Source organism: Mauremys reevesii, linkage group 7 (genome assembly GCF_016161935.1).
Source record: "Mauremys reevesii isolate NIE-2019 linkage group 7, ASM1616193v1, whole genome shotgun sequence".
Lineage (NCBI taxonomy): Eukaryota > Metazoa > Chordata > Testudines > Geoemydidae > Mauremys > Mauremys reevesii.
The window spans coordinates 60,045,705-60,059,487 of NC_052629.1; the positions used below are offsets into that span (position 1 = coordinate 60,045,705).

Consider the following 13,783-nt stretch of genomic DNA (forward strand, 5'->3'; position numbering starts at 1 on the left):
GATTCTTCAGCTCCTTGGTCAGTTTTTCTTGTGACATGAAAGGCAAAGGGAACATGGTAATCTGGGTCATTTCCAGTTTGAGTCAAACTTTTTAACTCCCCCACAGCAATTGGGAGTCCTGCCAAAGTCAGTTTAGTTTTGTGCACTGAGATGTGGATAAACAAATGTTTGTCACACTGCCCTCTCATCCTGCGTATTGGGCCTCTGTCAGAAACTGTTTGCTGACAAGAAGTTGAATTAGCTGGTGCCTGTGGGGAATTGGGTGACAGACAAAGTGCAGGGAACAGTAGAGTTTAATAATGGAAATTCGCAGCAGGGGGTATGAAGAGAGAGTTGCTTGATGTCCCTGTAGTTCAGAGGTGTACTGAAAGGAGTATATGAAAAGTAGCTGCTCATTTTTGGCTCAGTCCTGTAAAGTGTTAAGCCCTCTGGTTTCAGTTCAGTAAAGCAGTTAATGACATGCTTAACTTTAAGCCTGAGCCTACTTGTGCTTAAAGTTAGGTGTGTGCCTAAGGATTTCAGGACTGGGCCCAGAGTGCTCAGCACCTTTCAGGATTGAACCCCTAGAATATCTGAAGTTAAAGTAGAGCTCTGAAGATGTTTGTGGGTATCTGGTTGTTCAAAATTCCTACATCTGAAGCAAACAGATTAATTCAAACAGAACCTCTTATCTTATGTTAAAGAAGCATGCCATCAAGCAAAGCTTACTAATTGAGAATGCTTGCCCTGGTATTTTCTAAATAACTGTCAGATGCTACAGCAGATTTTAGGAAATTGGAGAGGGTGAGAGTTAGTAGGTGATTTGAATTTAATTTGGAGATTCTGAATTGAATTACAGGTTTAAACCTATTATTTTAATTTGAGTTTTAATGTGCTTTTGTGAACTAGTGTTTAAGACTAAAAAAGAACATAGCAATAGATTCCTTCCACAGGAATGACATTAGCAGCATATGTAGAATTGACAGAGTTTGGGCAATTTACTTAAGCGCTCTGCATAATGGAGATACCTACTTGTGAGCGTGGTCCAGTTTAATGTGACATTGAGAGTGTGTGTGTGTGTGTGTGAGAGAGTGAGTGTGTGTGTGAGAGAGAGAGAGAGAAAAGATGGTAGTGGAGATGTAGTTCTGACAGGTGGCCTTGTGTGTGGGGCTAGTAGCCCTGAAATTCTCCTTATCTCAAAACTGTGTAATGAATGTAGAGAGACTTTTGGCCAACTGGCTACTTGGCAGCAAGTCAGCAGTCAGTTGCAGGGGTACCGTTGTTTGGGTCTGTGCTCTCACTTTCTTGCAGAAGGAGCAAATCATGCTGTCCTATTTCTGTGGTCTATTTGGGCATAGCAATTGTGGTCTTGTTTGCCTTTTTTATTTAAATGTCTGTTCCAAATCCAGCTGATGCCCAGTATTGTAGTTAGAGACACAAGAAGAGAAATGTTTTCATTTAATTACTGTGGGATCCATCTTTTAATCTCATCCCTGTCCTTCCCTCCACCCCCTTCAACTGCCTCCATTGGTCTCCCATATTGGATTTTGTGGCATCAGCTGCTTGTACTAAGTACTTGCATGGCAGAACTGCATTGCCTGGTGGCTGTGGCTGTGACTTGGCATCGTTAATGAGGAATTAGCAGCATTTGACAGTTGGCATTCTCTTTGGATGTGTAACTCTCCCTCTTCCCTCCCCCCACCCCCATGCCATCATTATCTTTCCTAAACTGGGAGAGCAAGTCATACTAAACTCAAATGGACATGAATGGTTCAATGTTGTAGGTCTGTGGAGGGGGAAGGAAGGAAATGAAAGTCCACTACCTCTCAGGTTTGCTGTCTGAGGATAATAAATCATGGTATAATCCTGTTCTATGTTGGCTCAGTGTTCCGGGACTAAATCCAATGCTGTGTTTGAGGTACGTAAGTGGCTGCTATATTGCCAGGCCAATAAATACAACAGTTGTTCAAGGAAATCTGATAATCGGAGCAAGTCATAAATGGGCATCTTAAAATTCCTAATAAAATAGGAAGTGCAATGAACGCTGATGCAGGCTGACCTTGCAGGATTAGGGTCTGAATCATGATGTAGAATAGCAAATAAGAATTGCCCCAATATCAATTCTGCTGTGTAACAGAGGAAAAAATGGCTGATGTTTTGTCTTCATCTTTGTGTTTTTCTTTATACAGCTATGAAAACTACAAGTGTGAGAGAGTGCATATAAAAGTCACTGTTCGTTTTGGAACTGTGAATATAATGCACTGTGTGTTTATCAAAATCTGATTATTTTATATTCTTGAAATTTGTTGAAAGGGAAGATTATTGTTCTGAATCAGTGGTTTGAAATGAAGTGTAACAAAGTTTTGTACTAAGGGACTGTATCTTGGAATACTAGGAAACGAAATGACCTGTTGAAAGACAAGTAACAGAAGAGTGTGGAGTACAGTACTTCATTATAGCATAAACTTATTTAATCACCACTTTATTTCATAAACTTTTTTTACATTATATACTTAACTCTTAGCACCACAGATTTGCTTTGGCTAATAATTTTTTTTTTTTTTGCAGTATTGATGACTCCAAAAGCAAATATGTCAATTAAAATTTTGTTCTGAAAAATCAAAGCGCCCATTTGAATGTTGTTAATAAAATGCTTCCCATCTTTATTGGGGGGAAAAAAAATCTCTGCGTAGGAATCAGAATAGCACCTGCATCCCGCTGATCTGTCTGTGAAAATGGAACTGCATGAACCAACCTGTTGAAAAATGTAGTGATATTTTTAGTGAAACATTCACTCTTCCCTCTTGGATGACTTTTGTATTCCTCTAATTTAAGATTTTCTGTGAAATTTGATGAAGTGGCCATTTACAACATTTTAAAAAATCTGAAAATTATAATTTTGAAATTGTTTGTTGTGGAAAATGGACCGCATTTGTCAAATACTTTTATAAAACATTTACTAGAGGTGATGATAAAATGCCAAAAAATTCAGTGTTTGAGTAGTTTTGCTTTTTGTTATATTTCCCACCCCTTTCCAGGCTAATTAAATACGAGCAGGTTAGAACAGTAGTTTCATCGCTGGATCACTTTGACTAGTCTCAGGCAGTGGTAGGTGACAGGAGTACAGTAATTCACAAAAGACACTATTTTGCCAATATGTAAATACTGGTATAGGGATAATTCTAACACCATGAAGCACTTATCAAACCGGCAAACTGCACGCACAATTTCTGCCAATTATTGATACTGAATATGAAGATGTAAGTTCGAGGGCTTGGCTACACTGGAGAGTTGCAGCGCTGGTGGAGGCTTTACAGCGCTGCAACTTAGTAACTGTCCACACCTGCAAGGCACATCCAGCGCTGCAACTCCTTGGCTGCAGCGCTGGCTGTACACCTGGTCTGCTTGGGGTATAACGAGTGCAGCGCTGGTGATGCAGCACTGCTCGTCAAGTGTGGCCACACACCAGCGCTGTTATTGGCCTCCAGGGTATTAGGAGATATCCCAGAATGCTTTTAACTAAATTACTCTCTTTGTTTTGTTATGATGCCTCTCTTTGTTTTGTTGTGAACTCAGGGCTCCGGGAGCTGCTTATCTAAAAAACAAACACAGCTTTTGTTTGCTGTGATCAATCTGTAACTGACTGTGAACAATCAATTGAGATAACCCACTACCTTGCTGTGAATGAGGCAGGCAGGGGGATGAGTGTTTGCTTGAGGAGAGAAACAGCGGGGGGGGGAGGGGGAGAAAGGGAGTCCGTTGGAGCTTATCTGGTCTGCAGGCTATTTGCAGTTAAGAGTAAATGAGGGGTCGAGGAAATTTTCAGATTTTGCAAGGCAGGGAGCTGAAGTGTCGGCTCCAAAAATCCACTCTCTCTCTCTCCCCCGCTCCCTGTCACACTCCACCCCACCCCCCTCTTTTGAAAAGCTCGTTGCTGCCACTTGAACGCTGGGATAGCTGCCCATAATGCACCACTCCCAACAGCGCTGCAAATGCTGCAAATGTGGCCACACTGCAGCGCTGGTAGCTGTGAGTGTGGCCACACGCCAGCGCTTTCCCTACACAGCGGTACGAACACAGCTGTAACTCCCAGTGCTGCACATCTGCAAGTGTAGCCAAGCCCCCAGACAATGGCCTAATTTCCCCTCCAGTGCATTAAAACAAAACAAAACCCATCAGGTACGCATGCTGCAGCTGAGCAGATATTAAGGCCATGTCTACACTACAAAGTTATGTTGACTTCACGTAAGTCAACATTGAGCCTCCGATTTAAGCAAGTCGATATTGCATGTCCATACTACACTCATTGTGTCAACCGAGTGCATCCTCACTAGCAGGACTTGCATCGACGCACGGAGTACTGCACTGTGGGTAGCTATTCCACAGTGCACATAGCCGAGTGGAATTTTGGGTTTGGTTTGCAATGCCTTATGGGACCAAAACGTTGGCGCGGGTGGTTATGGGCAGGGGTCAGCTGGAGCTGGTTCGCACCGGTTCCCGCGATCCGGTTGTTAAATTTAGCAGCCATTTTAGAACCGGTTGTTCCAGGACAACCAGTTCTATAAGGGCTGCTAAATTTAACAAAAGCTCCGGCTGAAGCTCACCTCCCGCTCCTCTCCTGCTCCGCCCCCTTCTCCTCCCCCTCCCCTGCTTCCCGCAAATCAGATGTTCGCGGGAAGCCTGAACAGGAGGGATGGAGGCAGGCAGGCAGGTAAGTAAGCGGGGCGGGCGGGTCTCGGCTCCTGCCCTGGGGGGCGCGGGCGGGGCTCGGCTCCTGCCCCGGGGGGCGCGGGCGGGGCTCGGCTCCTGCCCCGGGGTCGGGGTCCAGGTCCGCGGCCCGGTGGCGGAGCTTGGCTCCGGGTCCGTGGCCCAGCGGCGGGCGCGGGCGGGGCTCGGCTCCTGCCCTGGGGTCCGCGGCCGGGTCCGGGTCGGCCGGGCGGCGCAGCAGGGCTCCTGTCCCGGCGTCTGCGGCCGGTCCGGCTGGCGGCGCGGCTCCTGCCCCAGTGTCCAGGTCCCAGCCCCAGCCCAGCTGGGACCCCATCTCCAGGCAGCCCGGTAAGGGGCGCAGGGAGGGCGGGATGGATAGCGGGCAGGGGTGTGGGGGGGGTGGATTCGTGTTGGAGCAGTCAGAGGGCAGGGAACAGGGGGATTGAATGGGGGTAAGGGTCGGGGAGTCAGAAAGGAGCAGGGGTTGGATGGGGCGGTGGGGGGCAGTTAGGGGTAAGGATTCCAGGGACAGTCAGGGGACAGAGAGAAGGGGTGGTTGGATGGGGTAGGGGTCCCTGGGGTGCCATCAGGAATGAGAGAAGGGGTTGGATGGGGTGGCACGGGGCCGTCCGGGGCCAGGGAAGGGGGTGAATAGGGCATGGGTGGGGGCTGTCAAGGAACATGGGGTTGGATGGGACAGGAGTGGGGCGGGGGGGAAGAGGGAACCAGTTGTTAAAAATTTTGGAGGGAAGAGGGAACCGGTTGTTAAAAATTTGGCAGCTCATCACTGGTTATGGGAACATGGAGTTAGACTCCCATGATGCACTTACCTCCCTCCCTGAAATTAACGACAAACAAACCAAGCCTTTCTCGTGCCTTTTTTTATAAGCCTGGGTTACTCGCATGGATGGCATAGCATCATAAGCACGGACCCTGCTCCGCTGTACACTGTTGTTGTTGTTGTGAGCATTACAACAACAGAGTTAATACTAGAGTAAAGCATCCTAGCATGGGGGACATAATAAGGCAGCCCTCCCCAGAAACCTTCTGCAAAGGACTGCAGAGTACTTCCATGAAAGCTTCCTAGAGATCTCCATGGAGGATTCCAGGGCCATCTCCATGTACATAAACAGTCTTTCTCAGTGAGCATCCTCTGTGTAGCTGGAGTGGCCACCGATACCCACTACCCCTACTTTTTTGTTCAGATTAAACATAAAAAATAATAGCATGTAATCCCTACAATTTGATTGGAAATGTGTACTCACCAGTAGTGCATGCTCTGCCACCAGCTGGTCCTTTGAAGGGATGGGCTCTAGAGTTAAAAATAGTTCTTGGCTGTTGGGGATAATGGATCCTCCACTTGCCTGCCTTATATTCTCCTCCTCTTCCTCATCAACGGTGTCCTCCTGGTTGTTGCTCGAGGTCACCCGGGGCTCCTGGCAGGTATCCATGGAGCGTGTTGGGGTAATGGTGGGGTTGCCACTGAGAATCACATGCAGCTCCTCATAAAAGCGGCATGTCTGTGGAGCAGAACCAGAATGACTGTTCGCCCCCCTTGTCTTCTGGTACGCTTGCTGAAGCTCCTTTATTTTCATGCAGTGCTGTTGGTTGCCCCTGGCGTTAGCCCTTCTTCCCCATGCCCTGTGCAATCTTGGCATAGATGTCAGCGGTGCTTCTGCTGGATCAGAGCTTTGCCTGCACACGCTTTTCTCCCCATACATCAATCAGATCCTCCACCACCTGTGTACTCCATGCTGGAGCGCGTTTACTGCCTTGAGTCTCCATGATCAGCTGTGCTGGCGAGCTCTCCATGCTGATCAAACAGGAAATGAAAAGTCAAAAGTTCCCGGGGGGCTTTAACAGAGGAGTGGCTGTTTCCTGTGTACCTGGCTGATGAGCAGTGGAGTTGAAAGTGTTCTCCAGAGCGGTCACAGTGGAGCACTGTGGGACACCACCTGGAGGCTAATTCATTCAAATTACACAACACAACACAATGTCTACACTATCCCCATGTTGACCCATGGATGTCAAATCAAGCACTATGCCTCTTGCAGAGGTGGAGTACAGAAGTCCACTTTACAGGCCACTTAGGTCGGCGGAAGGGACTCGTAGTGCACATACATTATTAGTTCGACTTAATGTGACTTGTGTCAATCTAAGTTTGTAGTGTAGACTAGGCCTAACTCTTCTCCGTAGGTATTGTCATGAAGAACCTGAAGAGCAATTTTTTGTGGTTGTGGATGCAGTAGGAGGGGAGTTATGAGAGCTATGAATGGATAGATACGTCTCCCTTCCTCTTGGATGTCTGTGTTCAGGTGGCAGCATGACGTCTGTCAGATTTTTGCCCCTATAGTTTTCCCCACAGCTATACTGCACCTTCCCACTATCTCTAGGAAGAAGTCATGCTTTACTTATCTAGACCATCTTGGTGTATTTCACAAAATGAAATTGTAATTTTATTACAGAGAGTTTCTGCCTCCTTTTTAAATATTGGGCTTGCTTATTTTGAGCAAATTCAACCCTTTTGAAGATGAATAAAAACAGTGATCTAACAAAATGAGATATTTTATCCATCCTTGATGAATTTAGTGTGGATTTTGAGAGAGAGCTTGTACTACTGTTTACTTGAAAATGTCTAAAATCAGGTTAGCAACAGCAGACCAGATTTTTTACTCTTTCTGGTCACATCCTTCTTCAAAAACAAAAGTAAGAGCTTTACTTCTGTGTTAATTGTACATTTGTATAAAACCTACCAAGGGGGACCTCTTTAAAAATGCACATCTTTTAAAGATTGCACTTCTTTGAGAGAAAAAACATTGCAGCAGATAGACAGGTTGCAGAACAAAATTTCTATTGCTGAAAAAATATTGGTTGGGCCAACTGGGCATCTAGGGAGGAGGAGCTGCTGCTGATGATCTTGGACCCACAAGATATGTACCAAACATCACCATGACATGTTTGTACTCTGGTATCCTTTCTCCCATGTATGGTTTCTTTTCTTTACTTAAGCCTTGGTACTGCATGTGCATAAGCAGAGTCTTGTACCTGCACGGACTACATCGACTTTAATGAGGCTCCGGATGCATGCATGCATTTGCAGGCTTGGGGCCTTATATTATCAGCTGGTTAGGGAAGGGACCTGTCTCATCATGTGTCATAAATTCCCTAGCATGCGATTAGCAGTATGTAAGTGATAACAAATGCTATATCCATAATCCATTTTTGACTGCTGCTTGAAGGTATGTTCCCACAGCATATGCATTATATGCAAATCTGTCAGTCTTCATTAGCTAGGAAAGATGGAGCGTTTGAATCTCAGCCAAAACCTAAAGGGGTCAGCTTTTTTTTTTCTTTTTAAGCTCAAGAGAAGTGACATTCTGGACCATCATGGTGTCTTCGGTGTCTATTACAAATTTCAGGCTGAGTATGAAGTGTGACTGTTGAAAGGATGTCCTACTGGGGTGACGGAGAAAATTCTGTGCTAGTTTTTATTATATTTTTCGACTTCTCTGCAGTGCTCATGATTGTAATATCTGAGTGCCCCATGACTGTTTATTAACCTATCCTATTAAACTTCTTGGGGAAATATATTTATAGATTGGGGAATTGAGATACAGAAAATAAATGATTGCCATGGTTAGAGCCGGGAACAGAACCCTGATCTTGAGAGTCCAAGTCAGCAGCCTTAATCACAAAAACATCTTTCCTTTCCACTTATCAATCAGTCCCTTGTGTCACTGAGACGTCTTGCAGAGAAATAAATTTAGCTATCGACAAATCCACAATGAAACAGTTTCTAGAGAAAAATCTGAATTTTTGGAGTTGGAGCACTCCTGGATTTTAATTTATCAGGAGCTCTTGGAAAGGGCCAGAAGCCATTTACAATGTCTGTGATGAAAGGTTTTTTTCTTGTACTCATAAAAGGAAACAGGTGATCAGGGTAGCTGATTTTTTTTAAGGTGATTGATTAGCTTTAACCTTTTAAAGACATGCATTCAGATCCTGCTCCAGTCCTATGTTAGTTTGATCTCATCCTGGTACACATCTCTTGTAAAAGCTCCCACTTCATTTAAGGCGTTGGCCAATTTTTGTTCAACCTCTCACCTCCCCTCCTCACCCCCCAGGCGTGAGCTACAAGACATGCTAAGGGTCAGTATGGAAATGTGGAAGAAGCATATACTGAGGGTACGTCTACACTACGGGATTATTCCGAATTTACATAAACCGGTTTAGCAAAACAGATTGTATAAAATCGAGTGTGCGCGGCCACACTAAACACATTAAATCGGTGGTGTGTGTCCACAGTCCGAGGTTAGCGTCGATTTCTGGAGCGTTGCACTGTGGGTAGCTATCCCATAGCTATCCCATAGTTCCCGCAGCCTCCCCCGCCCCTTGGAATTTCCGGGTTGAGATCCCAGTGCCTGATGGGGCAAAAATCATTGTCGCGGGTGGTTCTGGGTAAATGTCGTCAGTCACTCCTTCCTCTGGGAAAGCAACAGCAGACAAGCATTTCGCGCCTTTTTCCCCTGGATTGCCCTGGCAGATTCCATAGCATGGCAGTCATGGAGCCTGTTTTGCCTTTTGTGACTGTCACCGTATGTGTACTAGATGCCGCTGACAGAGGCGATTCAGCAGCGCTACACAGCAGCATGCTTTTGCTTTTGCATGACAGCAGAGATGGTTACCAGCCATACTGTACCATCTACCATACCATAAATTGGTAATAAGATGATCATGGTTACCAGTCCTTTTGCACTGCACCATTTGCTGCTGTAATAAGTGCCCCTGGCTGAGATCAGCCAGGGGCGCAAAAGCCAAAATTAGGAATGACTTCCTGAGTCAATCCCTCCTTTTTGGTATCTAAAAATAGAATCAGTCCTGCCTAGAATATGGGCAAGTGTACTAGAGAACCACTGTATCATAGAACCAGAGGGCACTGCTGCTCTGTGTCAGATCCTGCAGAAATTATGAGCTGTATGCTATTCACAGGGGGTGTTCCTGTAACAACCCCACCTGTTGATTCCGTTCTTCCCCCAGCCTTCCTGGGCTACCGTAGCATTGTCCCCCCACTTGTGTGATGAAGTAATAAAGAATGCAGGAATAAGACACAGTGACTTGTTAGTGAGAAATGAGTGGAAGGCAGCCTCCAGCTGCTATGATAGTCCAGACAGGACATTAAGGAGTGTGGAGGAGAGGAGCCCAGCATCCTGCTGCTAGTCCAGGGGCAATTGAATCTTTTCTTTACACATGAAGGGTGGGGGCTGATGGAGCTCAGCCCCCTGTTGCTATGATGAAGACGGTTACCAGCCATACTGCACCATCTACCAGGAAAAATTAGGAGCAGGCGCCCTTGATCGCCCTCACTGATGCTAGTCGGCATGGTTACCAGTCCTTTTGCACTGCCCCATGTGCCAATAGGCTGATGATGACGATGGATATCAGTCATATTGCACCATCAGCCACCCATGGTGGGGGGGGGGAGCAAGGATGTTGGTGTCCCGTCTATCTGCAGCATTCAGTAAAGATAGGGTGACATGTAAAAGAGTCAAGAGAGGATTGTTTTCCCTTTCACTTCTGGGGGTGGGGGGGGGTGCGTAAATTGCCAAGCTATGCCCTGACCCACCGCGGACACTATTTGACCCATGAAGCATTTGGAGCTCAGCCAAGAATGCAAATGCTTTTCGGAGACTGCAGGAACTGTGGGATAGCTTGAGTCCTCCAGTCCATGAGTGTCCATTTGATTCTTTGGCTTTCCGTTACGCTTGTCACGCAGCAGTGCGCTGAGTCCCTGCTATGGCGTCTGTCTGGAGATTTTTTTAAAAATGATTTTGAATTTCGTCTTCTGTAACGGAGCGCTGATAGAACAGATTTGCCTGCCCTTACAGCAATCACATCCGCATGGTCCATGCTGGAGCTCTTTCTTTATTTTGATTTTTAACTGCATCGCCACACGTACTGATCGGAGCTCTACGCTGGGCAAACAGGAAATATTCAAAAGTTCGCGGGGCTTTTCCTGTCTACCTGGCCACTGCATCCGAGTTCAGATTGCTGTCCAGAGCCGTCAGTGGTGCACTGTGGGATACCACCCGGAGGTCAATACCGTCGATCTGCGGCCCCACTAACCCTAATCCGATATGGTAATTCTGATACTAGCGCTACTCCTCTCGTTAGGGAGGAGTACAGAAATCGATTTAAAGAGCCCTTTATATCGATATGAAGGGCCTCTCAGTGTGGACGGGTGTGGCATTAAATCGGTTTTATGCTCCTAAAACCGGTTTAAACGCTTAGTGTAGACCAGGCCTTAGACACGCTAATTGATTGATTCTAGTTGGGTGCTCAAATTATTTTACTTTTAATGAGCAGTAACAAAGAACAAAACTTATTTTACCACATCAAAAACTTCAGAAGTATTGGGGGAGGGGAAGTAACTAATGTAGTGTTCTCTGAAACCATTGTATCAAAGGGACATACTTGTCATATGTGTTTTATAATATACAACTTATATAATCAATTAGAATTATTCAATAACCAGGGCATTTTGAAACTTTCTTTGCAAAAAATTGTCTGGTAAAATAACCCAATTTCTCTTGTATGTATTTTTTGTTTGTTAGTGAAGCTAGAGAGTCTGCTTCAAAGGATTGATTGTGGCATCACCATACTTCTTTGACATTGCTCTCATCTTTGCAGCATTTGCTCCTGTTTTATCAAATTCAGGGTTAGATCCTCAGCTAGTGTAAATTGGCATAGCTCCATTAAAATACATGAAGCAACACCAATTTATTCCAGCTGAAGATCTGGGCCTCAGTTTTTTATATTCATTTTATTTTGTAGTGTGAGGTGGTGGTGGGAGTGTGGAGAGAGATGGGGCGGAGGAAGCTTCTGTTATTTGTCATATGTCTTCGCTTTCCTCCTTCAGATAACCAATTGGCCTGGGAGGTGGGGTAGGTTGAGACATATCTGAAAGGATGGAAAGCAAGAAAGACGTCTATCTTTTTCTTATTTCCTAGTCTTTTTATTTTTGCTTCCTGTACTGGAAACATAGATTCCAGTGCTTCAGCTGTTAATCCCAAGGAATCTGGAAGAAACAAACCTTAAATCATGAGAGGAAAGAATTAGGAGAATTAAAAAAGAGAAGTCTTTTACAGCCACGTTCAGCCTAAGGCCAGGTTCCTGGAGGATGGACTTCATATCCCAGTGGAAATTCCCTTGTTGTGCCACTTACCTTACAGTTGATAACCCCCTTCCCTGTGGTGGAATTTTTTTTTTTGAGGGGTGGGGAGGAGATGGTGTTCTACTTGATAGCCAGGCCAGCTCTTCAATTAGGACCTGCCTTTGTGTTTGTTCTTGTAAATAAATTCTAGCTTACTTTCTTCATAATAATAATAATAATAAAAGATCCCAGCCTTCAGTATCTTCCAATATTAGCAAAATAGTGTTGAGGCTCTCGTCTTGTAAGAGTGGCTACTTGAAGGAAGCAAATGGAGGCAGCTTGGATTTATTGAAGCCCAAGCAGTGAAATTAGTTCTTTAAGCTTGGGAATGGCTTCTTGAGGGTCAGCATATCCTAATCAGGTGTCATGACCAGATAGAAGCTTTGGTGTGCCTCAAAAACAGGAAAGCGCCAGGAGTATAGGCCTCCTTTTGGAAGTCTTGAACTATGCCAGACATTACTGTCTCTCAAGTGCTGGAAGAAATAATTGTTTGTTTAGGGGTAATGCAGCTGAGTAAGAATGGTTAATGAAAAAGGAAGCCAGTGACCACAGGTATTCCAATTACTGTGATACCATTCTAGTGATGTGCTGTAGAAGTGCCTCGGTAAACAACAAACTCTCTCTTGGATCTCAGCAGAGATCCCTCTGTTCTGTACCTCTGGTTTGACCCGTTAAGAGATTGGCACAAATGCTTTCTTGAGGGATTGAAGAGAAGCTGGGGGGTTGGGGAGTGAAGCAAGAAAACTAACCTTTTTTTTTTTTTATTATTATTCCAGGGTCCACTTACAGTGTGCTGTCCATAATGCCATCTGATTCCGAAAGTAGCAGTTCTCTCAGTAGCATTGGTGAGTAAAGTATTATATTGAAGAGCTTAAAGTGTACGCTTTTCAGTGGGGTATACATTTTAAATAATCACTATTGGAAAGATGAATGGATCCCTCTGGGTTTTGCATAGTAACAAATGTAAATGTATGTTGAACTATGAGCGTGAACTGCATATGTCTGCACAATGATAAAGCATATACTCCATTTGTATTGCAGGGCTAAACATTTTATAGTTAAACGTAATTGCTTAGCAATGAGCAGCCAATAAAATCTGTTTTTAAAATCATTTGAGTTACATGACATAACTAAGTTTATATATATTAATGACCATAATAACAGCAATGTCTTTACAATGGTAGCTGTGTATTTTAACTTGTAGGTCATAATCATATATATATATATATAAACAACCTGAAAAGAGAATGAAAAATAGTTTTAGCTACAGTTATCCAACTCTTTAAACTTTGTCCAGTTGCTGCAGAACTTAAGGAGTGACTGTAATATTCCCTTTGTTCTTAATAGTATTGGTTACTTTACTTTCTTGTACGTTTTTAAGAGAGTGGGGGTGAAAATGATATTTAGGAAGTTGGAGGGAGTGAAGTGTGGTCTAAAATAAAAACGAGCTGAAATAGCGAGCTTGGTTACCAGTTTATTCAGCTTTCCACGTATACAAATAATTTTCTTGTGCAATCTGCATAAAAGTGATTAATCTTAAATAGAGGTCATGGACTCCTGCATTTTAAAGTTCCAGTGTTGCATCAGACATCTGTAGATTTCTCTGACAGCACAAGACAAGTCAGTTGCCTGTTAAAGGATGTCTTTAGACATCGGGTTGAACTTTAACTCCAACATGCAAGAACAAGATTTCAGTCTTGATTAAAACTATTTGCTGAAATAATGAAAAGATGTGACGCTGCAGATTTTTTTCAAGACTAAACTTGCATGGTGGCTGCCAGCATATGGAAAATGTGTACATTTTTATTTTTAAAAAGAAAAACATATATTCAATCTGTTTTTTGGCCAAAGAAACTTTTTAGTACTGTAGATGGACATACTAAATGG

At 44.3% G+C, this 13,783-nt stretch overlaps 1 protein-coding gene across 7 annotated transcripts in view; it reads left to right on the forward strand.

Moving 5' to 3' along the window:
- The window catches only part of DLG5 (discs large MAGUK scaffold protein 5), a 231,177-nt gene that overhangs the window by 90,507 nt on the left and 126,887 nt on the right, over positions 1-13,783 (forward strand). For 4 of the 7 annotated variants that reach the window (XM_039480930.1, XM_039480927.1, XM_039480925.1 and 1 more), the window contains exon 2: positions 12,673-12,741. The exons of the other annotated variants lie outside the window; for them this stretch is intronic. In XM_039480930.1, coding sequence (XP_039336864.1) covers positions 12,699-12,741 — 43 coding nt within the window. In that variant the 5' untranslated portion in view covers positions 12,673-12,698. The remainder of the gene's footprint in view (positions 1-12,672; positions 12,742-13,783) is intronic. 7 annotated transcript variants of the gene reach the window in all.